This window comes from Thermobia domestica, chromosome 15 (assembly GCF_964235325.1).
Source record: "Thermobia domestica chromosome 15, izTheDome1.hap1.1, whole genome shotgun sequence".
NCBI classification, from domain to species: domain Eukaryota; kingdom Metazoa; phylum Arthropoda; class Insecta; order Zygentoma; family Lepismatidae; genus Thermobia; species Thermobia domestica.
Window position 1 is genome coordinate 565,878 of NC_137468.1, and position 25,979 is coordinate 591,856.

Sequence of the window (25,979 nt, forward strand, 5' to 3'; positions counted from 1 at the left end):
TAATTCCACATAACGATTATCTGGAATAGATGACGAGTTATTACATATTCAATTGCTTTCCTGTCTACGTAATCTTAAAAAGTGAGATTCTGAGATACGATACTTCGTCAAATAGTTAACGTCATATGTTCTAGTTGAGACTGCTCTCGAACGTTCCCTTTCTTTCGTTTTGAAAAGATTATTAAAACTTTGTAGGATTTTTAGTATTTTGTAACAGTATAACAGGTAAATTCCTGTTACCAACGTTTATTATTTATTTATTTTGAAGTAGATTGAAGACGAAAGAAGGAAACCAACCAAACGTAACTAGAACACTTAAAAGTCAGTAAATTTGCTTCATTATAATCTTATATCTTATAACATTAAGATAAAGCTTATTTAGCTTGAACCGCATCTTAAGTACTATCCATTCATTAAGACAAAACAACAACATAATAATAACATGGTTAGCTTACGCCTCCGGCGCGGAAGACCTGGGCTCGATTCCCGGCAGGACCTCACGTGGTTCAGATATCTACGTCTCATATAAGCCTCTATACTTAAAGGAGCGCTCAGCCCCAATCCAATAAATAATAATAATAATAATATGTGGGTTAGATACAGTTACATTATTGTGTCCCGTGAATAGTAACAACAAATACAAGAGAAGACATTCGTCACGGAGCTTTTCATACATTTATTTTAAATTGTATTATCACTTTTAATATATGCGTATTTCATTAAATCAATTATGTACTCCTAAAATGAAAAGAAATACTACGAACCTTTGGCTTCATCTTCACTACCTGCTGATTCAAAATCGCTGTCAGACGAAGAAGGAGCTTTGGATTTTGGCGTTCGGCGAGGTTTTCTACCTATAAAATAAATAAACAAATAAAAATTGCTTCTTATGTTAATATCTCATTCTATTACAGTGAAACATATCTTTAATGAAATCACAAAATGCAACGATTTATTTTTGTAAAAACAGGCTATTGCTTGATACAGACATAATTATTTCTTCGAAAAATTTCGTTATGTTTCAGACAGCATTCTGCTTGAACGTAAGTACTTTTCTACATACTATACTTTTATTGTCAGAATTGGCGCGCAGAGCAAATTATCAGAATTGAGGGAATCTCTCACAGCTAAAAATGAATAATAATAAAAAACAAAGCGAAGGAACGTTACACTGTTAACACATTATGAATGTTAAGCTAAAAATACTTAAGTTCTGCAGTAAGCACTTCTATTGTTGATAATTTCTACGTGTTTATCCAGATAACAGTCAACATTTGTAATCACCGCTTTTATATTTTCAAAAACAGTAATGGAAATGGGTCAGAAGTTCTCGAATGTATTTAGAAACAATAGTTAACATTTGCCCGATTCAATATGTTTTAGATACTAATTCATAACAACGAAGAAATTAACTACAGGGTCCGGCAAAAAGGCCTCCCGTATTTGGAGATGGCGCTGTGTGAGTTGTGGTAGGGGTTCGATCGACAGCGGTATACGTGCCACTTTCAGCACTTGTAATGACGTGGCGCGGTGAGCATCGTGCGTTTGTTGTGGCAGAAGTATATTCGTAATAGTTGTTCTGTGATTACTACCCAGCGGGCATTTCGCATTCGGTTCGAACTTGGCCTTCCGGGTAGAAAACTATTCCAATTTAGACATCAAACTTTAGAGCACTGAGTCCAACTACAGTTTCTTTAAAAGGATAGTTTATATTGCTTAACAACAGTACGTATAGTAAAACTGAAAATTAAGAGAATCTATCAGTCTCCCAGGCACACATGAAAAACCCGTAGTATTCACAACCCCTTCAGTCGGCAAATTGGAATTTTTTTCTTTTGAGGGACTATCCATATCTTGGCTTCAAAAACATTTTTTTTTTTTTGTTCCCGCCAAACAAGAAACAATGTTTGCAGAAATTATTTGTTCATAAGAAGGTTGCCGCAAAAAGCAATTATTATTATTATTATTATTTATATTTATACAGTATACTTCCGAGTATCAGGTCTAATGTTGATGGAAGGGCAGGCCGGAGTTCTATGATTCTAACTGTATGTACTGTACAGTTATAATCAGGAACAGCTGCAAGTGTACTATATTAACGTCCGTTCCACACTGACGAAACAATGAACGAAGGAGCAGAACGCTGCTCTTTTCCTGTCACAACTTGTATTTTGCACACAACACGTAGGAGGATCGTAGCACACGCCCGCTTCCAATGCCTTGGCTATGTTGCTAATACAACGCCTTGCCTTTCTAATTTAATTACTATAAAAGAAAACTAGGCCGGATACTTGGGAACAAAGGAATAACTTCTGAAATATGCAAATGGAAGATTACTATATATATAAACGTTGGATAAATATACATATCCTCATCAGGAAACAGCACGAGAAAAATGATTACAACGAATCATTCGTTTCATATGGTTTTATCTCGAATTACATTACCAACCACTACAAGTACAATTACAATTATGCATAAAGTCAATAAACACATATCAATGGCATATACGAACAGGAAATATCTTTGCTGAAGTCATATCAAGTAGTAATGACATTTTAAACAAACCGATAGAGTAAATAACAAAAACTCACAGGAACTGGGCGCAGTTGCATTCTTTTTCTTCACTGCCTGCGAAGCCTTGTGAGCGATGTTTTCCTCTTCTGTTCCTTTGCGCTTAAACTCTTCAATTCTCTGCTCCAACTCTTCAATTAACATCTGCACATGAAAAACAAAAGGAAACATATTCACACTTCTTATTCATAGCCATTATTAATATTCAGTAGAACTCTAATTAAGGGACCGATCCATATCACATAATAGGAAAAAGTACTGTACATTATATACGTTTATATACACCCAAGGTGCATGTAAAAACAAGAAAAGGCCTGGGTTACTACAAAGAAGAAAATAGAAGAGGAAAATGTTATTGTTGTTAATTCTATACAAATACACACCGTGACTATTTTTCTACATAATCAACGACGGAACTCCAAGCATTTCTGGTAGTCTCAAGTTTTTGTAGGCCTTCTTTATAGAAATCTGTCACCGGTGACTTCAGCCAGTCACTTTTTCAAGTAAAGGAACAAAACAAAGAATGATGACTAGGCAATGTATGAGAGGTAATCGAAATTTTTGAATCATCTCAACAGTATGGCTGGGTGTTGTCATAAATCAGAAAACTTCCTCTTGGCCGGTTTTGGATTGCACTTTGCAGATAAGAGTGTTTGCCAATACTTCATGTGATGTCAACTGCACTCTGTCTTCTTGTGTCGATAAATCGGATCACAAACCCAACTACTCATTTGGCGAGATTTTCTATGATGGCAGTCATTTGAACTTACTGCTTCTCGCCACACATTATACGTCTGTTGTACGCACATAATGCTAGAGACTGCTTCTTCGCATACACAGCTTGTCAATCTTATCAGAAAAATAAATACACTGCTAAACAAGACTGCACTTATTTAATATAAAAAGCACATTTACACGTGACGTTTCGATCTTCTAGCCAAGATCCTCATCAGACATCAATGTACGTCTGATGAGGATCTTGGCTAGAAGATCGAAACGTCACGTGTAAATGTGCTTTTTATATTAAATAAGTGCAGTCTTGTTTAGCAGTGTGTTTATTTTTCTGATTTTATTTGCAAGACGTATGACTATGATTGTGTGTTAATCTTATCAGTGTTGCCAGTTCCACGTTAAAAAGCTATCCTTTTTTCACATGCACTTTGTATATAAGGTCCTGCCAACTCCTTCATTGTATGATGACTCCTGCTGTAGCGAAAAGTTGTTTACCAAACATTGTGCAGATAAAATGTAAAAACAATGAAATAAACTTAACTTTACCAAAAATATCCAAAATATACAGAAAATTTTTCCAGGATTTCCATGTTTTCCAGACCTTGAATGCACCATGCAAGAGGACCTTTTGTCTTCTTTTGATGTCACGAATCACCTCTCGGAGTTTGTGCACATCTTTCAGATTCAGACATATATATACTGGAATGTAAGCTCCATGTATTCGTTCGTAAAAATGTAATTTCGTTGAAATTTCTATTTAAACCAACATTTAAAGTTTGTATTATATTGGAATTTTCTAAGTTTATATACATAAAAGCAAAAGCAGAAGGCGCTGCTGTTTGATACCCAGCCACGTCTAGGAACAACGACAATGTTCCTGCTGTTTTCAAAGGATTCCACATTTTTCCTCATCCACTCCATTTTCCAATTTCATCGAATTTCGTCACCTTTAGGCTAAGAATATACAACAAGCCCCTCGTACAACAAGCTTACCTTTTTATCTAACACTGCCTATTTTTGACTATTGCTCCAATTATCCGGATTGCGTCCACAACTCATTAGTCCGAATAATTGGAGTTTCGTGATATATACAATTTCAATTTCTTGCACACATTTACTTATGGAAAGAAATGATTTTAATTTTATTTCTAAAAGAACTTGAATGAATGAATTACTTCAGCTAAATTCAAAATAAGCTCAGCCACGTAACTACAGTGATTATTTTCAATGAATAACACGTATATTTTTCTTATTTCTGTGAACTTTGAAATCTAAAAGTGAGACCTCAGTCGCGAATATTCGAAGCAATGATACAAGCAAAGGAAGAACATGAACACTGCTATTGTGTGTCTATTCCTTTCAACAATACATCCCCTCTTTTTACGTACATAGCTAGTATTACAATAATTTATATACCAATGGGTCACGAAATCGCTTCGCGTTCAAATCGCTTCACCGACTCATTTTGTGAACAATTTTTCCGTCGGTTCACGAACGATATGTTGCGGTGCAAAACGCAAGCACACACACATACAAACATATATATACGCCTGTACCCACAATCCCACGCGCTCAATAGTGCAATCACGTGCTAGTCGTAAACATTATTATGAGTACTATGTTCAAGAACTTTCCTTTTTGTTCTTTTTTGTACCTTTTTTCGTTATAGTCCTCATTACTTATTTGTCTGTAATTAAAAATAATAATATTTTCATTCTATACTCTTCGTTACAGGAAAAAAAAGTTAAAAACGTAAGAAATAATACGTATCACATATCTATGGTTAGAACGCATTCATTTTATATACAATAATTTCAATGAGAAACTTAGTTTCGATTCGCGAACGGATTAAATTTGTTTCCCGCGGCTCCACTGAATTTCGAATGCAAGAATTATGAACATTATTTTGAGCAGTGTTATTTCAATTTCACTCTGCTAATTTTTCCTGTCCTTTCTCTGTTCTATGCTATTATGTGAATGTTCAATACTGGTTACGTAGAATATTGGCAACAGAATGAAACTTATTGTGTTTGTCTAATAATACTATCTTTACTCGCCTATTTATAGTTACGACAGGAAAAATTATCACGATCTCTTTCAAGCTCTTTTTCAAATACGAGAAATGAACAATTAAAAACTACGATGCTAAAAGGAAACTACGTTGTTTGTTGTTTGGTTTCATTTAGTTTAACGTCCCACGATTATGCCTGTTAGGCCAAAGAAGACGTGGACCTACTGATTATAGTGGAATCCGAACCACTTTGGTCGTTCAACTATATCCCCATCGGGAATTGAACCCGGGACCATGCGGGCTTCTACGTTGTTTGTTGTATATCCTACTTCAGCTGCAATGCAAATCTACACCCTGGCATCCTCCACATACCAGACGCTTTCTAATGGAATACGGAACCCTTCGTACCAGGGATAAGCGTTCTACCACTGAGCCACTGTGCCTCCAATTAAAGAACAATGAAATGGTCATGACTTACCTTTGTTTCAGCTTTAGCTAATTTTTTACTTGAATTAAGTATTGAGGCAAATGCTTCATACACTTGAGGTTCATGAAGTTTATCAGCGTAGCAAGAAATATTTTCCTGTAGTTTCCGCAGACTCCGGTCTGAATAAGTGATCAGAGACAGGCAATAGGCAAGATCCCGCCACTGGCGCTCCATCTGCGTTGCTCGGAACCGCAAGCATAATTTCTCCACTAAAAGTTCAAGTTGACGGTCCTTCTGGATTAATAACATTATGTATCTGCGAATAGAATAAGAGAATTAAAAACAATTGATGTAAAGTTGTCGCAAAGATGCATACAAAATTGAAATTTGCCACGATTTCTCAATAAAGCTAATACATCTTTTTCCATTTGTTGCTTTTTTCTTAAAAAAAGCTACAGATAAAAGAAGCGAATTGGAAAGGTCAAATAAAATTTAAAATGTAAACGACAACCCTGTGTTAACCTAACAGGGAACTAATGACACAAAACATGTAAGAACAAGGTTTGATCCCCGGTGGGTGGCAATGTGCTTTGGAACCTCTTGTAAACTGTAGCTGACGCTTTAAACAGCCTTGTTGCTGACAAAAAACATCAAAACCTTCGAAAACAAATGAACTCCGAAACAAGGAATATGATATTATAAGCAGAGAATTATCCAATACACTGGACAAATAATTAGCCACACGACCTAAAACTTACTTAATAACGTGTATACCGCCTCTGATCTTGATAACCACCTGAATTCTGCTTGGAACTGAATTCGTTCGCTCATCAATAGACTCGTAGTTCCAGTATAGTGTGGTGATGCCTATTTCTGTGTTTCACTAATTTCTAGAAAGCGCCACCGATTTCCAACTGGATTTAAATCTGGAGACTGTAGAGTCCAAAACGGATAGCATAGGGTGCCTTAGACCACCGATAGATGCTCTGAGCCTTGTGAACAGGGCAGCTGTCATCTTAAAATTAGGATCATCCAGTGCATGTTATCATATGAAGATGTTGGAGAAATTACACCTGCTCATTAAAAATGTCGCTAGTTCATGTTCAGATTCACCTTATGAGTAAGCTAAAGTTATAATACGAAAAGCGTTTCAACTTTATTATATAACACCTTCCTTAAGGTTGAACAACATTCTACACACACACTGCGAGTGAAATGTTTCATTTGGCTTCCAATGTACTCGACCCCATCATTGGAATATAGGCAAAAACGCGACTAGTCGGACCACACTATACGTTGTCAGTGCCTATATTCTTCAACTCATTGAAGACGTAGAGCTATGAGAAGTGGGCTGTTTCGTGGTACTCAACTCTAAATGTCTATTAATGAAGCCTCTATCGCAGCGTTCTTTCGGAAATTTTGTTCGGAGGGGCCTGCAGCGATTCTCCTTGGATTTAAAAACAATTTTCCTCTAGCAGTGTGCAACTCAGTGTCTTTCCCTCTGTGCTACAATCTTTCTGCAACCAAAGTTTTGGCGAAATTTGTGTTTAGTATATGATGACTGCTATAGTTCCTGGCTTTGTTTCCTTCCGTCCACATAAAACCTTGAGTGTAGATTCACATGAAAGCTTCGTATCTTAGTATATTATGGTGCAAATACAGGTTTCTTGTCATTGATGTAACTTTTTATTTATTTATTTTAGGCTTGAAACTATGATGGTGAAGGCCAGTGGCGTATTTAAGATTTTATTTCGGGGGGCTTTGCCAACTTTAGTCCTGGAAATATGTAAACTCTACAAGATATTTCATTTACTTTAATACAGTAAATAACATTTCGGGGGGGGGATTACGCTCGGAACCCCCCCTCCCCTCCTAAATACGCTCAAGCAAGGTTCAAAGTTTTGGAGTATCGGAGCGTCATGAAATTTTTGTTTCTCTACGGAAAAACTGTAAAGGAAATTCACATTGAGAAGTCACAAATATTGGGGAAGCAGTCCACTTCCTACATTATCATCAAAAACTGGATATTTTTAAGACTGGCCATTTCACCATTGAAGATGAATCTCGCAGTGGGTACCCTCAAATCTCAACCAACTCGGCAATATGTGACTTTAGGACACGCGAATATCAGAAAGAGGAAAAGAGATACTCAATATCTCACGGCAGCGTGTTGAGTTTATCATCAGCTATATACTAGATACTAACAAGCTTTCACCAAAGTGGGTGCCGAAATGTCTCATGGATCAGAAGAAGGAACAAGTTGAAACATCCAAGGGCGGTGTTGAGGGCGGGCTCGTTTTGAGGTTGGTACTTGGGATTGTTTGATCCGATTGGTGACTGACAATGAAAGCCGTCTCCATATTTATCACACGAAACTAACAATCAGTTAATGAAGTAGCGTCACTTCTGGTTTCCGTGGCCAAGTTCCGCACCCCAGAAATCAGCAAAGAAGGTCACAGCTTTAATTTCTTGTTGATGACCTACCTACCTTGGAATTCTTTATCACCGGTGAGTATTGTGCTTATCTTTGCACTTGCAATTAAGACGAAACGGCGCAGAATATAATCCAAAAGGATTTTCATTTTGCACAATTGCCCAGTTCACACGTCCCACGCTGCGGCTACCAAATTGAACACCCTGAGATTCTAATTGGTCCTTCGTTCTCCTATTGACGTCATTTGGCTTGCCCTAATTATCACCTATTTCCAAACTTGAAGAAATATTTCAAGGACATACCGGATGTTCAACATGCTGCGGAGACCTGGTTTCAAGGCCAAAGGAATTTTATTTGCAAGGACATAATTTTATTCCTCCAGCTCTACTGTTTCTGAGCAAAGTCAGGAGCTGAGGAAATTTTCAGCACTTCCTCGTACAAGCAACTGATACATTCACTCGAGTTAACTGCAATGGTCATTCATTAGTGGTGAGGGTCATTTAACCATGTGTTACCAGTGAAACGCTATCTATGGCAACAGAGAGAGAGAGAGAGATCAATGTTAGACGGTGATTTCTTTTTTGTCCAGGGTTCTTTGACATTGTTAAATATATTTATTATATGGTTATTTGATGCGTCTCGGAAAATATAAGAAAAATATTATCCTGATATTTATTTAATGTGTTATAGAAAATCATGTGAATTTTGCTCGAATTGTAGATAAAAACACGACCATCACTCAAAAACAGGAGTCATATCGCACGGAGCAAATCGTTCAACTCCAATTCATTTGAAGGAAGTTGCTCTGTTTTTATTGATGGTAGAATCAGGCACCGTTAAAGTTTAAAGGGATCAGTTGAACCCTTCCAGTACTGACATTTGTTAAAAGATTTTTTTTTTTTTAATGTAATTTTTTAAGTATATTTACAGGAGTTTTCTGATCTTATTTTCTTAAGGTTTATGGACTCGAAGTTTCCGAGATATTTAATGTATACGTTGGGACTCGAGTACCAAAAGACATCTAAATATGCTGAAAGCACACAGCATTCCCTTTTCTATTTATTAGTCAAAACTGCACACTTAGAAATAAACAAGATACAATATATTGATTCATATAACAAATATGTTTGGATTGTTATGATATTAGTTCTATTCGAAATATTGCTACACAAATTTAATGCACACAATTGTAACAACTGAAAGGGTTAAAATTTAATTAATTCTAACACAAACAATAAGTTTATCAAATTCTTTTGCTTCATCTCTTTAGTTTTGGATCGGAGAAGGCACTATTTAGCTTTTGTAATATTCATAAATAGCTTTTTTTGTTTCTTTAAATGACTTCTATCCTCGCTGGGACTATTTCCAGCTGCACTTCTTTTCTTATATAATTATCTTCAGAGATTTTCTTGCAAGATTTCAAAGCGATATTATCCGAGAAACAATTTGAGTTGCAATATTACTTGCTGTCACCCGCATCCATTCAGTTATAAAATTCTGTTCGAAAACACTGAAATTTAAATTATGGCTTTGAGTTTCTTTTTAGTGGAAAGTAAAAATCTACATAAAGAAGTTATTTTCAATGTTTTGGTCAAAAAGTTGAGTGGGAAAAGTTATGGTGCTTTTTTGTTTGACAAGTAAAATCCACGAAACGTCGTTACGAAGAACGATCGATTTTTCCTTTTTAAACAATACATAAAGCAGTTTATAAAGAGTGACACGTGTAATTTGAACTTCCAATGGTTTTGAACAAATTTTCATAAGTGATTGAGTGCAAATAGCAAGAAGTGATCGTACCATTCAAATTGTTTTTCGGATGATCCTGTTTCCCACAAATCTTCCATGAATCTCTCTTGAAAACGATTCTATAAGGACGGAAGTACAACTAGGAGTAATGTTATCGACAAAGGTCCCACCGAGGATCCGAAATCATACAAAACAAAAAATTAACACAGTATACAGAGTTGCGTGCTTCCTATTTATTTATGCCGTATGTATCCTATAGTATCCATTAGCAAATATTATCTAACATTCATCTACATGTTTTTATTCTTAAACACATCGAAATAAAAGACATTTCCAATGATATTTGGATTAAGCCTCTTCCAAATATCTCTATTTAATCTACACAACCTGTCTATTTCAAACGTAAAAATTGAATACTTTAGATTAGTGGTTCTGAATCTTTTCGAGCCTAGCGCCCCTCGGGAGAATGCAACTGTCCCGAGCGACCCCCGTCATCTTAACTCAATCCATCCATGGCTGAACGTAAAACTGAACTTGGACGAAACAGTCTAAGAAACAGTAAAAGACTTCAATTCTCAAAATCAGCCTTGAATATATACATAGGAAATTTTGTTTAAATAATTTGTCTTACATTTGCCATCTTTTTCCTTACATCTCTTCCCTCAAACGTCTCCTAAATAGTCTATCGCTCTTTTCTGTTCCAGTGCTCCCTTTGACAACAAGAACTCCCCATGGAGGCGTTAATGCCCATATTGAGAACCACTGATCTAAATGAATGATGTTCAAACCTGCTAGTCAATAACTTACTTCATTATTGTACGGAAATTTTCCTCATCAACTGCAGCTTCCGGATCTGAAAGTCTTGAAATAATATCTGGCATTACGTTATAGAGTGCGTTCCCTTTTTGGGACAATTCAATAAAAAAGTGTCTTGACAAAGCTGAAAAAAAATAAATAAAAAGAAGCCACTATTTCTTCTACTAAACAACACAGGGTGAGATTGTTAATTTGTGGCTCAGCTCGTACTATACATAGAGCCCGCAAACGAAATATTACATATGAAGTCGTGTGGATTTCCAAACTGCCTCCTTTAACCTTAAAATGACATTCAAAATATAAAAATCATACAAGCAACACAATTCGTCCACCTCCCTTAAGAAAAGTTGAGGAACGTCAATTTTGTTCAAACATTAACCACTAACACAAGACTTTTCTTTGAAATACAACAATTTCCTTGGTTTCCGGTATATTTTGAAGCATTTCCCTGATTTTGAAGCAAGGTGAGTGTGAACCCTGAGGTTAATGCTGCCAAAGAGACCTAAGTCGAATTTTAATCTAGAACGTGCTAATTTGAATTAGAATTTGAATTACGCAAGAAAATAAGAAATTTCTGTTTCAAACACTTTTTTTTTCCCTAAAAACAGCATCGAAATTGTGATTACCCAAAATTACTTTAAAGAACTTATTTTCAATGTCATTTTATAGACAATGGAAAATTGTGGAAAATAAGTTTGGAACAGAAGTTTCTTATTTTTATTCAAAATCTACATAAAAATATTTAATTCCATTTTTTTAAAATCGATTTTTGTTTTGTTGTAGCGAAACTAAAAATTTAATTTAAAGGAGAATTTAGGATTTAGTATTTTAATCAAATTTTTACCCTCTTCAATTGTAAAAAGTGATATCCAAGGACTTGTTTCACCATTACATTTTGAATGTCTTGTTTAGAGCAAAGCAGGAATTTGAAAGAAAAACAAATGTTTCGAGCAAAAATGTATATTGAATCTACATGATGCATTAAAATATTACTACTTTCTATTTAAAACTCTCAACTTTCTATCTCTTTCAGAATTTCACAACAAAATTTGACGCATGTTGAATTGATACGTTAAGTTATCGTTTCAAGGTTCTATGTACAATACGAGCCGGATTAACTGTCACACCCTGTATATATAACTAAAGATTAAAACAAAAGAATAAAAAAAGCAAATTAAATTCAAACCTAGAGAATTAACATAATGTTTCAAAAATAAAAGTGTATATTTTTTATGTCGGACTTAGAAAGAAGTTGGTCAAGTGCTATATATGGAGCATTGGACTTTACGGTTCAGAGAGTTGGACATTACAGAAGTTAGAAAAGAAATATTTAGAGAGCTTCGAAATAGGGTGCTGGAAGATGGAGAAAATAAAATGGACAACCCCAACTGATCGATGATTTGAAAAATAGATGAGAATATCGGAAGTTAAAGAGAAAGCTTAAGATCGAGAAATGTGAAAGAAACATTTGAAGGCACAAATCTAGAATTGAAAAAAAAAAAAAAAAAAAAAAAAAAAAAAAAAAAAAAACTTATTAATCCCAGGATTTGCACTGCTATAAACATTAAATTTATCATTCACTTTCCTGTTCCTTGAAGTTAGATAAACATCAATGATATTTCGAAAACTACTGGATTTTTCTTTCTTTGACAGTCTTATTTTTTCGCCATGCTCGTATATATTACATATTTTATTTTTGGTGTATCTCGTGCTGGAGGGATTAACGTACTTCTTAAATTTATTAAACCACTGTTCGCTCACCACAACTCTAGTAAGTGCCTGCCATCCTTTCCAGCTTACAAGCCCGGAGCACAGTGTTTCCGGCACCATCGTTTGATCTGTTGTCATTAACTTCCCCGTTTGTGGCCCCTCTCCTCCCTCCAAGCTTTGGATACGTTGAAGGATTGCCTTTTTTAGAGCATTCATTTCAAATGGGCCGATGCATAACGTAGAAGCGCCACTTACAATAAGCATAAGAGCAGAGCAAAGGAAATAGGGCAATGGAATAACCAAATGGCAATGAATCCACGAACGTTATGCCTTCAGCAGTATTGACAACACGATCAATGTCCATTACTCTTCGGTTGGAAATAACTGATTTACAGAATCAGTGGAGAGGACGGTCCCTTGTTAATTTAGAATTGTATTTGTTGAAAGAATCAATGGTTTAGTAAATCTCGATTGCTAGTGACGCGAACCGTCACAGTCGATGATAGCTTCGAGTTGACTGCTAAGGGCTCAGCTCAGACGCGAACCAAATGACTTTTCATCACATAGATATTTTCAATTATTTTCGTCAGAAGAATTCCTTTCTGAACGTCGTAACAGCACTCATCAAACACCAAATGCACATAGAGGGTGGATTATTTCTCTTGACACGCCCTCATTACTTCTAAAATAATCGATAAATGCGATACGAATACTGATCAACCAAATATTAACTGGTGATATTGTTTCATACACTGCAATACCCCCAAAACAGCATTGTCAACCCACATAAAGTTTTATTTTATTTCAAATAGCACTACATCAGGTTATTACATATTTGAAATCTACATTTTAAGCAACACTTATTATTCAGTGTCACAAATAAGAACACTACGCATCGAAATTTTGGACGCCTCTACAGCAATAGTAACGAAATGCAGATCCAAAGAATTTTGAGTTTAGCTTCCTTTTTCAACAGTTTGGCTATATGAGGTGTGGACTTACAGCTAAACGTGAGATCAGTACATGAGTTTTCGCCGAGAATCAAACCCATGTCTCACTACAACCATGATATGACGTATTTCGAAAGTGTGGAAATAAGGAATTGAAAAATTGACTTTCTTCGGAAATGGATTAGAGAAGTATGGCATCCAATTACATGGACGGTTTAAAATAGATGCAAAGATCGTAATGGCGCTTATAGCAACTCAATGCGTCAAACCGTTCTGGAGATATGAAAAACTTGAGTACTGTTTCAAATGACTTTTTTATGGGGAATTTTTCAAATGGTTCTTGCTCTCCTTCGCTTTTGTAATGTTACGTTACCAGCTTTTGACAATAAAACAATTTCTCACCATTACATAATTTTAGACAGTGTTGCAAACTTTATCAATGTTTATTATATCTCCGAAACGATTCCACATATGAAACTGCAGTAAACGCCACTACATGATTGGACGTGATATTTAACTTAGCACTTTCTCGAAACAAAAATTTTCGAAAAAGTCGGATTTCCCATTCCTTCTAACTCTTGCTATTTATTTGAAATTAGTTATATCATGATCACTGTATTCGATACTAAGGTACTTCGGTTGTGCATTGCACCCTCCATTTCACTTACGGCATAACTGTTGCAAAGGCCTCCAAAATTTGTCTGTGATACTGCAGCTCCTTAGTTCGTGAACAATATGTGTGATATTATAAGTTTTCGTTTAAATGTAGATCTAAAAAATGTAATAACCTGATATATTAATATTTCACTATATTAAATGTACAGAACTGTTAATTGGTGGTATTGTGCAATATGCCAAACAATACAGCTTTCCAAATTTGCATCATAAAAAATTTCAGCGTTTTTTATCTATTAGTTCAAAAATTGTAAAAGGCGTTTCAGGATATATATACTTAACATAGATATTAGAAGATAATTACCTGCAATCTTTTCATTAGCGTCCACAATACACAACGCAATATCTGATATCTGACCCTTGACTTTCACCATTTCGTTGAGGATTAAATGCGTTAATACTGTCAATGTATTTAAACGTACCATTGAAGACTCATCATGTAATCTGGAAAAATAAAGTTGGAATAATTATATTAGGGACTCATTATAATGGCACTCCAATTCGTATAATAAAGAACATAATAATAATTTAAATCAGTTTCGCAACCTTTTTCTACTCGTGGTACAGCATGAATTATTTATGACTCAACGCAGCACACCAAAACGTATTATATAGTCATGCGTGTTGTGCTATATGGATGCAAAGCATGGTCGCATACTCTGAGGGAACAACGCAGACTGAAAGTATTTGAGAATAAAATCCTGATCCAAGAGGAATGGGAATAGGGAATGACGGAAACTTTATAACGAAGAACTGCACAATTTATACCGTTCACTCTGATATTCCGATTTTCATCTTCCTAGCTTGAAATGCACGTGACATACTCTCATTTTGGCATAAATATTGAACCTACATAGCATAAACCTTCTTAGCATAAATATTTCAATTCAAGGTAGATATTAACTAACTAACTAATTCTATAGGCTATAGAACCCGAAGTTTCAATGCCGCGTTTACGAAAGCTCTCCATTGTTTTTTGTTCTTAGCAAACTGAATCCAGCTTCTACTTTGTATTCCTATTTCTGCGAGATCCATCTTAATATTGTTCTTTCGTCTGCGCCTAGGTCTTCCTAATGGTCGTTTTCTGATTGGATTTTCAGTAAAACTTTAAGTGCTCATACATGACTTGCCCACCTGAGCCTCCTAGACTTGATGACCGTAACTAGGGTGTGTCATAAACTTATTTGTGCATTATTTTTGGTGTACCCGGCTCAGATAATTTAATCCTTTTTATTTTAAAATTCTGCTATCTTTAAACAAACAGTGTAAATAATCGTTGTCTCGCAACGGATGTATATCAACAACGAGCAGACGAAGCAGCCAGTGGCCTTGGCAATCAACGGCAGCCAATCACAATCGTACTTGTGCTGACGTCACTATGGTAGGTGGGACTCACGTGAGCAGCGAGAACAAGGAGAAAACGCGAGAGGTAGCCATCATTAGGCGCCAAGAGAGTTACAAGGAAGAGACTCACCTCATCGCTGCTGAAACAAGTCACATAAAATGTAATATTGAGCACATCCGTTTGTATTTTCACAATCTAAAAACATCAACATTTTTTGCTGTCATAATATTACCTTTTACTTGTAAAGACATGTAGGTATAGCGTTAATATTAAATATAATCTCCAATTTGTGCGCATCATTAGTGTTATTCTGACTCGAGAATTGCTGCCTCATGTTCGTTCGCCTTGTTGTGCATGGTACGGAATATATATTAATGCTAGCAAATTATTGTTGTAATTTAATTTTTCAGATTAAGCGATGCTGAAATTTTGTCCTATTCGTAAGCTTAACGTTGTTATTTGAATTTTTGCCTATGTGTAGTTAGCGATGAAAGAAGCTATTCTTTTATAATAACTTGTTTCATCGTTAACGCTCGGGTGAAAAACTCGATTAATGACTATTTACTGTAATGTTTGATCTACTAGGGTTACCACCTTATGGAGTAAACATCACAGGTGAACGGTATAAATTGTGCAGTTCTTCGTTATGAAGTCTCCGCCATTTCCTATTCCCGTTCCTCTTGGGTTCGAATATTCGTCTCAGGATTTTATTCTCAAATACTATCAGTCTGCATTCTTCCCTCAGAGTATGCGACCATGTTTAGCAGCCATACAGCACAACAGCCATGATATCGCTTTTATATTTCAAGCTTCAAATTCCTCGACAGAATTCGCGATGACATTATTATTATTATTATTATTAAACAGAAATGGAATCCTGCATTTATTAACAATCTATGAAATAAATTAAAGCAAATAAAGTCAATAGATTCAAGCACCATATATGAAGTTATTCTACTGCAGAAACACTCTTCTATTGTTATTACAGTAAATAATTTTTCTCGTACTTTCAATGTGATACTTGTGCCTGCTTAACTGCAGACAGGTGGCTGATCCATAAGAAACGCTATAACGTTTACTCCGTAGGATGATAATCCTAAGAGAGCAAACATTACATCAGATAGTCGTAAATAGGACGTTTGCTGGAGCGTTGACGATGAAACAAGTTATTATAAGTAATAGCTACTTTCAACGCCAACTACACATAAGCAAAGATTCTAAATACAACCTTAAATATGCTTACACACCAAAGATTCAGCATCATAATTTTCGAAGGATAATAAACACCACAAACAATAAGTAGGAATTATTGTCAGTACCATGCACATAAATTGATTACCACCAGGCTTGAGGATACAACATGCAAATCACAATCAATACGCACAAATGGACTTAAAATTTTAATAATTAACCATACTTACATCACCTTATATTAGGTATTAGATATTACACTAGAATTGTGTATCGATGGTTTCTATATATTGGAATATAAAAGGATAAATTACATTGTTATGTGATTATGTTCTGCAGCAAGGTAATCGAGCTGTTACGTTTCTTGTCTCTCGGCGCCAAGTAGTGTTGCCTACCGCCAAATCTATTTAGTTCTCGCTGTTCGCGTGAGTTTCTCGTGTTGGGTGACGTAAGAGCGGAAAGAGCTGTGATTGGCTAGAGAAGCGCTGGCCAAGGTCAAGCCAGTCGTCTGAATCCTCTGAGCGAGAAAAGGCACACATAGAAACGTAGTCTGCTTGCAAGTGACAATCCTTTTAAAATAAAAGAGAATTAAACTGCTTGAGCCGCATACAGCCAAAATAATGTACAAACGAGTTTATGACAACGCTGGCAATGCAAGTTTCATTTCTTCATCGATGGATTTGTTTGTTATTTTAATTTCAATCAACGTCGAGAAGCCTAGTTCACATAAATACGTAGTTGAAAATATTAACTGCCATGTTGGAGGTAGCTGTGTATTCACTCCTTATTGTCAACCAAAATGTATCTAAAGGAACTTCGAGAAGTTTCAGTTTTAATGTTCTATTGGCTTTTAAATCTATGAGTTGATCTTGTATATTAATTGGAAGATGTTCTGAATTCGCAGCGAACAGATCACAAACCCAGTAGAAATCTTGAATACTTTTTGAATTTCTCCTGCAGGATTTGTAAATGTTCTTTATAAGAGAAATATATCCAATCATTATGTGCAAATAAATCCGCATACTTATGCTCTTCAACGTTCAAAAATGTACGATCTCCTTTTTAAATTCACTTTTTCCTTGTAATAACTACCCTCTGTAGGAGTGTAGTATGCTCTGATTTCCTGACACAAGATAGAAAAAAGTTTAGAATTTAGGGGTTTTGTTTTAACGATGTTCATAACTTTTATTACTTCGTCCAGTACAACTTTCAGAGAAGATAGTAAGGACTTGACTTGGCGGTGAATGAGGTAATGATCACATCGTATGTTAGGATTTGCTTCGGGCACTTTAGCTACAAATCCTTTCATTCTGCCTGTCATAGAAGCGACCCCGTCTGTGCAAACACTAACGCAATCTGTCCAATTTAATTCATTATGGAGCACATATTCATTAGTTACAAAAAAAAATTTCTTCACCGGTGGCTCCCTTAAGAAGTTCTTTGCAACAACAAAAAGCTATTGTATCTTAATTGATAAAAGAAATTGAGCGTGGCCGCTAATATCAATGGACTTATAGATCTGAAGTGAGAACTTCTGGCTGCTGTTGATTTTTTCCTTCATAATGTCTTTAATGTCACATAACATTTCAATAATTCAGAGCCTAATAGTGTCAGCAAGAGAAGAATGTGTGAAATTTGACTAGCAGCTTCTGAGCCCAGGGTTGTTCTTACCATTTCTTTACAAGCAGACATTAACAATGTTTCAGGTTTATATATATTTTTGATAAGTTCGTCTACCTTATAACTGGCTTCCTCCTCCGAAACACGTACTAGCTGTCTTGAATATTCTTTGGTTTTCGTTTTATAGCAACAACAGACAATACTCGGGATCTTTGCTTGCCAGAGAAGAATGTTTTGTTGATAAATGTCGTTTCATTTTACTGGAACCATAGCAGCATTACTGGATCCTTCACCACAAACGATACACTTGGGAATTGGGCATGTTTTATCACCACACCAAAAGAAACCGTAAGGTAAATAATTATCACTATACTGTCAGTGCACTAACTTTACATTCTTTCTTAGGCTCCTGGCTCAATATACTTTCACTACTTCCACTCGTACAAAGAATTCGTCCATCTTGAAAAAATATAGTTTTAACAGAAAATAGCAACAGTAACTACTGACCAGCAATCAATATTCGGACTACTTCAGATGACAACTAAAACACAATTGAGATAATTGTAAGATTCGGGACATTTACTCTTCAAAAGAAGTGACACATATGGTACTGATGTCTAACAATGGGTGGGCTCATCGATACAGGAAGAAAGTAATAAAGTTCAAGAAGCACTGATAAAAAGGGACCAAAACATCGTAATAAAACAATACAAGACAGGGAAAATTTTGATAATTTCAGTAGCTTTAATGTGGAACGGGTGTGTACAAAATGCATGCGATCGAAAGAATCACAAATCAGCAGTAAAGACGAAAAGTACAAATATTTTAGTAATGAATAAACTACCTATGATATTATAACAACTGTGAATTTATAATTTACATTTAATTTCTCAAATATGTAAAAATTTGCAGCATGTAAAATACAAAACAAGCATCATCTTAAACAATCAGTACAGCGGCTGAGGATATGTACACGGAACACTGCAACTGTGATAAAATAATAAAAAAATACAATTAATTTCTTAAACTAGGTTGCTATGCTGCAAAAATTTTGTAGCTGTCATTAAAGAAAATCTTGCAACCTTACAATATTCCTCCATGTAAACATAGTCTTGAAAGGGACATGGAACAATTTTTTCATCTTGCAAGGAGTCAAACCATGTTCAACTTTCTCGGTCTTCTTACTTCCTACCTGCTATCGCCCACCCACGGACATAAAGAAAAAACACAGTTTCGCCGCTTCCGAAACGACGGATTCTTCACTATTTGTCCACTAGAGTGCAGTGCTGTATGAGTGAAGACATCTTTCTTGCTGTCAGAAAGTAAATAGAAAGATGGGGCTGCAAGATTTTTTATTGACAGTACAAGATTCTTGCACCATGGCAACCTAGCTTTACAATAGGCAAACATTCGCGCTACACCTCTCAACTTGCTGCGGTACACCGGTTGCGGACCACTGACTTATATGCATTAACTACCAGTAAGGACAACCAATACATATCTGGAAAGTTAATGACTTTAATCTAAATTAGCTGTTGCTTGTGAGCCTTCTGTCCATTACACACAATATAGGCTAAACTCCTGCTTAATTATAAGCTCTAATTGGTTACATTTAACTCACTAACAAAAAAAAAAAAAAAAAAAAAAAAAAAAAAAAAAAAAAAAATTAATGCTAAGTAAAGATGGTTATGGCCCTTTTCCTATTTTGAAACAACCACATTGAAATATGAATCACAATACTTTTAAATCGACAAACTGCCTGGAAGCACAGAATAGAGTTTACCTTCCATAAAGATGCGGTGTCCACGGCTCGATTAAGTTTGGGAAGCGGTAGGTCAGATCACCAAGTGCTACGATAGTGTTGGAACGTATTATTGGTTCCGGGCTCTTCTCTAATATTGTTATTAACAACTGAAAAAAAAGAAGGAATTAATGTTTAAAACACTTGGTCAACAGCATGCTAGCACTACAAACCATGCAACTTCATTCACTCACTGGCAAACATTAATGGAAATGCATCTAATAACACTCATAGTAAATTACGAATCTGGTCCAAGGTTGGCACACAAGGAGGTGATAGTAGGTAGTAGTAATTCCTACACAACTTTTGGGACATCTTGAACGTGCTATACAGGGTGCTGAAAAATCTCTTACCTTAATAGCAAGTCTCCGAAAGTGACACAGTGTCCGTGGGTCTTCCGTTTCTTTATTCCACATTTCATTCACCATAGTCATCATCATTGTCTCCCTTACTCTTGAAGCATAATCATGGAGCGTTAAACTAAAAAAAGGTAACAGTTACCAGCGTGGCTATATAAGACGAGACCTACAGTTTGAACTGAAAACTGAAACAATACAGTACATTGAATTCTCTCATGTACCAAAGGCAAGCTGGCCATTACATACAAACAGACGTCCGGGCAGGTAGTGATTGTACATATTGTGAATGTCTGGATCCTACACTCGCTGCTGCTATTGGTGAAACTAGCGATAGACATTGCCGGCAACCTATGTCCCACATGTGCTCGATAGGGAGACTTAGCGTATCAAGCTCAGATTCTCAGTGTGTGGGAATGCAATATCATGTTGAAAGATGATTTCGTAAGGTCGGAGGACAGGGCTGACGACGCCAGCCATAATTCGTGAAGAAGGACCAGAGGCGAGCGGGATGGTAGCAATGCTCCTCACACCCAAATACAATGTATGACGAGGACAACATATGCTCAATTCCTTCGCCCACCTCTACGTCTACGGAGAACACACGCACGAACGTTAATGTGTCCCATACAAATGACTAATTGATCCTTGTTTACTCTCCGGATACTATCGAAGACGTTCTCGACAACAAACAGGTAACAGGTACCGCAACTGTAGAAACTAGAACTGAGACCAACAATCGACTGTTAAGTATTAGTGAGTTAATATCGTTGACGCCTATGACTGTGCTGGCGGGATGTATATCTGTTTCCATTGTGTATCATCGATGGACCACACAAGTAGAATGACTCCTAGCCCCACTACACAGCTATGCTCCAAGGAATTACTGTACAATAGGCGTACACACGGAGTTAAAATACATTTTTCTCATTCATTTTTGTTGCTGGACCGACTGAATATTCTATTCTTCTTAAAGACTCAGAAGAAGAGAACAGGTGACCACCGAAAACATAGCAAATGTGTTTAGAAATGAATACGGTGAATAAAAGACTTTAAGAAGCAGTTACTAGTAATTTTAGAAAGATTGTTCATGCTGCTATAAATACTTACTGATTCCCACAATTTTTAAAAATGTATTTTATTTGCGCATTCACATTTTGACAAATACAAGCTACACCATTATACAGTCAAACCTGTGAATAACGGAAACCTAAGGATAAGGTCCTCGATTTACATAATCTTCCCCCTTCAAAACTCCAAATGCCCCTGTTTTGTTTTCTCCGAAACATAAAATACTATCACTCGTGCGATAATTTAAAAATACCGCTTTTATTAGACAATTGATAATCAACTATGAGAGCTATTTCGAAAGTGACTCACGTTTTGAAATAAAAAGAAGACACGTGTAAGTAGACATTTTTTTACCATATATATTTTGAAGCGACACTTACACTACTTTTCGACATAGTCACCATACAAGTTTAGGCACTTATCATAGCTATGAAAAAGTTTACAAAGTCCATTGGCATAAAAACTTGCCGCCTGTGACTTCAACCATTCCTGCACGCCCGCCTGAAGGTCTGAGTCTTCACCTAAGCACTGCATTACTAGCCAGGTTTTCATGTGAGGAAACGAGTGGTAATCATTTGGTGCGAGATGTGGTCTATAAGGCAGATGGTCGAAAATTTCCCAATGAAAAGCCTGTAAAAGTTCCTGAATCCTTCGGCCGAGTTCGTGTGGGCAGGCGATGTCGTGAAACAGCAGGATTTTCATACTCAGTTTTCCTCGGGGTTTGTTTTGAGTTGCTCTTCGCAACTTCTGTAATGTCTCACAATATTTTTAAGAGGTACTTTTCGCACTAAGTTCCACAAAGTTCCAACTAGCAGAACTTCCCTATCCCAAAACAAAGTAGCCGACAAGGTTTGCAAGTTTTATTTTATTTTATTTTGTTTGTGTGTGTGAGAGAGAGAACTGATGTACCTCCACTCCATTGCCTACTTTTTAGCTTCACAATTAATGAACTAAATCCAAGTCTCGTCCCCAGTAACGATACGACCAATAAAGGAATCACTGTCTTTGTTTCAAGTTTAGTGCTCTTAATATTTAGTGCTTTGATCAATTTTGTTTCAGTAATACACAATCAACCAATAGGAATAATCTACTATGTTGGCCTACAATTTATTTAATTCTGATATTCCAGCACAAAGCGATGTATCACTATGACCATACGAGCCCTATCTACACGTATGGGACATAATTATTTGTCTGTTACAGAGGGATTATACACATTTAGGTTCTTCACGACTCATTCGGTAGTTGTAACATGCAGTAAAGACTTTACTTATACAGGTAAATATAGCTAATATCGACATACTTATTCAATGTTTAAATCATGTGGTGTTTTCGAAACAGGGTGACAGAGAAAATACTTGGAAAGAAAAGACGAAATCTCCAAGGAATATAGCAGAAAATTTGTCAGGGAAGTAAAGAAGTTCTGCAGTTCTTCGCCATATGACTGGCTCTCCCTGATCGCTTTTACTCATTGAAGGTTTCCATCAAAAAGTAATTTATTGTGGACGAAAGAACTTGGTTATTCTGGCTTATGACAGATATTTTGTGGGAAAGGAATTTAGTTGTTCTGTACTCTATCGCAGATATACTCAGAACTGAGAATAATTCCTGTCCGTGTCCATGAAGGGAAGGTTCTATCCCAAATACATATTCTTTTGTCGGTACAAAAGAATCTGTTCGTATTATGGATGTGTCCGTTAAGAGAGGTTTCACTGTATACTAATTTTAAAACATAACTTTCATACCTGTAGATGTTCCTCGCAGTACGTGGAAGAAACTAACATGTACTTAGCAAGTGCTAACGTAGCTGACGTTACAAGCTCTGTATTCTTGAATTTCTTCGGATTGGTACAAATATGTACAATTGCTGGGCTGAAAATAAATAAATATTAAGACGGAGACAATTTTGATTAAGTAGAATGCTCTTGGAATCTGAAGAAGATTGTTATATTCTTAGTATAATTTTATAGGAATGTAAGAACTCTTCCAGGATTACAAGGTTCATTAAATATGAGTGTTAGTTAAGCATAACGAAATATGACAGATTATATCTATGTTAAAGTAAACAGAGCTAATTTTCTTTACCTTACTATCGATAACAGAAAAGTACATTTTCTTACATTTGTTTGGGACTTCAGACGGGAACTGAAATTGAGTTTGAAATTTTGTTTTTTGTCTCCCAACCCAAAGATTATGAAGAACGAGACCTATTATCACCGCAGATGCAAGGACCAAGAACTCAAATTAAATCTCGATGGACGAAGCCTTGACAAGCAATGACATTACATCATAAATTACAATAAACAATAAAAATCTAATGGGAAAAAGTGGAAAGGCTATTACTCACTATTTTGCGGTGAGAAATAGCCTTTCCGGTTTTTGTCATTTAATATAATCACCGCTCGCAATATTGTGATATAATAAAAATCTACTTTCCAACATTGCACCAATTCTATTGTGTCTGATATTCTATTGTGTATTAATCATTCGAGTGAATATTCATGTTTTTATTTCGATATCTTAACAATAACGAACATCTATCTCATATAACTTTGAACTATGATATTTTATTTTGGTGAACACAGAGTTAACCCTCGAGTGCCTGTGTGGACTGCGAATAGGGTCAGTTTATATTTTGAACAACTTACAGTTGGTGCTCATTATACGTAACTCCAGGATTATCTAGCTAATCGCATCTCTTCAGAAGCTTTCCTGTGGCATGTTGGGCGCCATTTGTGATAAACATTTACTGCATTATTTTTTTAGCTATAGTATATTTTCAGAAGTTTAATTATTATGATTTTAAAGGCTGTTATTTCCTTATGAAGAATAAAACTGTTCTGTTTAGCATCCCGCTGTGATGCATAGACGCTCGTGCTTAGCAACCAGCAGCCAATCATAGTTCCCTGCCTGTAATTACATCACTATGGTGGGAGAATAACGTGAGCGCGCCAAATGACTGGGTAAACAAAAGGTAACGGTGTGCAACTCGTCCTTCGCGGCGGAATCCTACAAGATTCAAGAAACCGTCAAGGACTGCTGAAATAAAACTGACAACTGAAATATTTATCAACATAATTTTGTATTAACATGAATATTAAATATTAGTTTTACCTTGTATAATTCTGCAAAAGTATGTAAAATCACAATAATATACATTTTTCCATTATATATCTGTTGTGATGGTTTGACCTCGCTGTTATTCTGTGTGTTGGGCATATGGTCTACGGAGTTTTGATATACATCGTTTTATATCGTGTATTGTATTTCAATCTTAGTTTTGAAATCCCCAAGTGATGCTGACAGTACTTATAATTATTTATTATTAGGTTATTGTTTGAATGTAGCTTCTGTGTTGTTGTCGTTGGAAGAAGCTATTGCGAGAGTGATAACTTGTTTCACAGTCAACGCTCGGGCAAACATAAAGAAATGACTACGAAAATATAATGTTTACTCTATTCAGGATTTATATCCAATGGAGAAAACATACGTTGAGTTGTTAACGGTATGTGAGAAAGCAGTTCCTCTCATTAAGAAAAGAAAATCGCATTACGCACCAACTTATACATATCCAGGAATATAATTTGCTTTATTAAAAATAATAATAATAATAATAATAATAATAATAATAATAATAATAATAATAATAATAATAATAATAACCCACGGAAGAAATCATTTTAAGGGGAAAATGAAAAACGCACAACGTAAAACTTACGGGAAAACTGGAAACGCTAGTAAGTACAAAAAATAAGCACTATAAAACGCCTTTCTTAATGCATACTTCGCTTAAATAATTTCACCAATAGACGTTTTACCCCATGCTATTATTTCTCTCTGCCAATTTTAGTTTATGTTCTTCCCATTAATCCTTTTATTCCTTCTTCTTTACTGAATACTAACGAAGGCCCATAACCGAAGCAGGAAACAATTATGTTTTTCGTGAACTTTTCAACACATCCAGATTAATTTGATTATTATTATCAAACAATATAGTTATGTACAGAAATTAAGATTGGGTTAGGTTTCAAAAGATTAAAATATAGATAAGCGATGACTTCTTCCATTAGTTTTTCAGTATTGAAATCAAGTAGATGTCTTACCTAATTAGGGAGAGTAAGTTTCCTCCAGTAACAATGTGTGATTCACAAATTGAACGAATGGCTTCAGCCTCAGCATCATCAGCAACGGCACCTATCATACTTAGCTCATCATCTCCTTCCAAATCCTAGAACACAACACAAACAAACTCTTAGGTTCACTTTCATCTACGTTTTCTAACCAAGTTAAAATTTAGTATACGAGCGGTTCCGGGTTCGATTCCCAGTATAGACACTCAGACGGAAAGGTGTAAAGGCACTTTCAGGCCACCCTTCCTGATTAAGGTTTTTCCTCATTCACATCAGGCAATGTCGAGATGGCACTAAACATAAATGCCCCAGACCAGTTCCTTCTACGGGTAGTGTGATCATTCGTCAAAACGAGACGAACTAAAACGGTCGTAGATGCCAAAAGCCCAA

The 25,979-nt window shown here is 35.8% G+C and overlaps 1 protein-coding gene across 3 annotated transcripts in view; it reads right to left on the reverse strand.

The window, feature by feature from the left end:
* Positions 1 to 25,979, reverse strand: part of Cap-D2 (CAP-D2 condensin subunit) — a 111,776-nt gene that overhangs the window by 7,448 nt on the left and 78,349 nt on the right. For all 3 annotated transcript variants that reach the window (XM_081741213.1, XM_081741211.1, XM_081741212.1), the window contains exons 19-26: positions 25,563 to 25,687; positions 23,205 to 23,331; positions 20,015 to 20,142; positions 14,380 to 14,519; positions 10,732 to 10,864; positions 5,796 to 6,060; positions 2,595 to 2,718; positions 765 to 854 (exon numbers count right to left, since the gene is read on the reverse strand). In XM_081741213.1, coding sequence (XP_081597339.1) covers positions 765 to 854; positions 2,595 to 2,718; positions 5,796 to 6,060; positions 10,732 to 10,864; positions 14,380 to 14,519; positions 20,015 to 20,142; positions 23,205 to 23,331; positions 25,563 to 25,687 — 1,132 coding nt within the window. The remainder of the gene's footprint in view (positions 1 to 764; positions 855 to 2,594; positions 2,719 to 5,795; positions 6,061 to 10,731; positions 10,865 to 14,379; positions 14,520 to 20,014; positions 20,143 to 23,204; positions 23,332 to 25,562; positions 25,688 to 25,979) is intronic.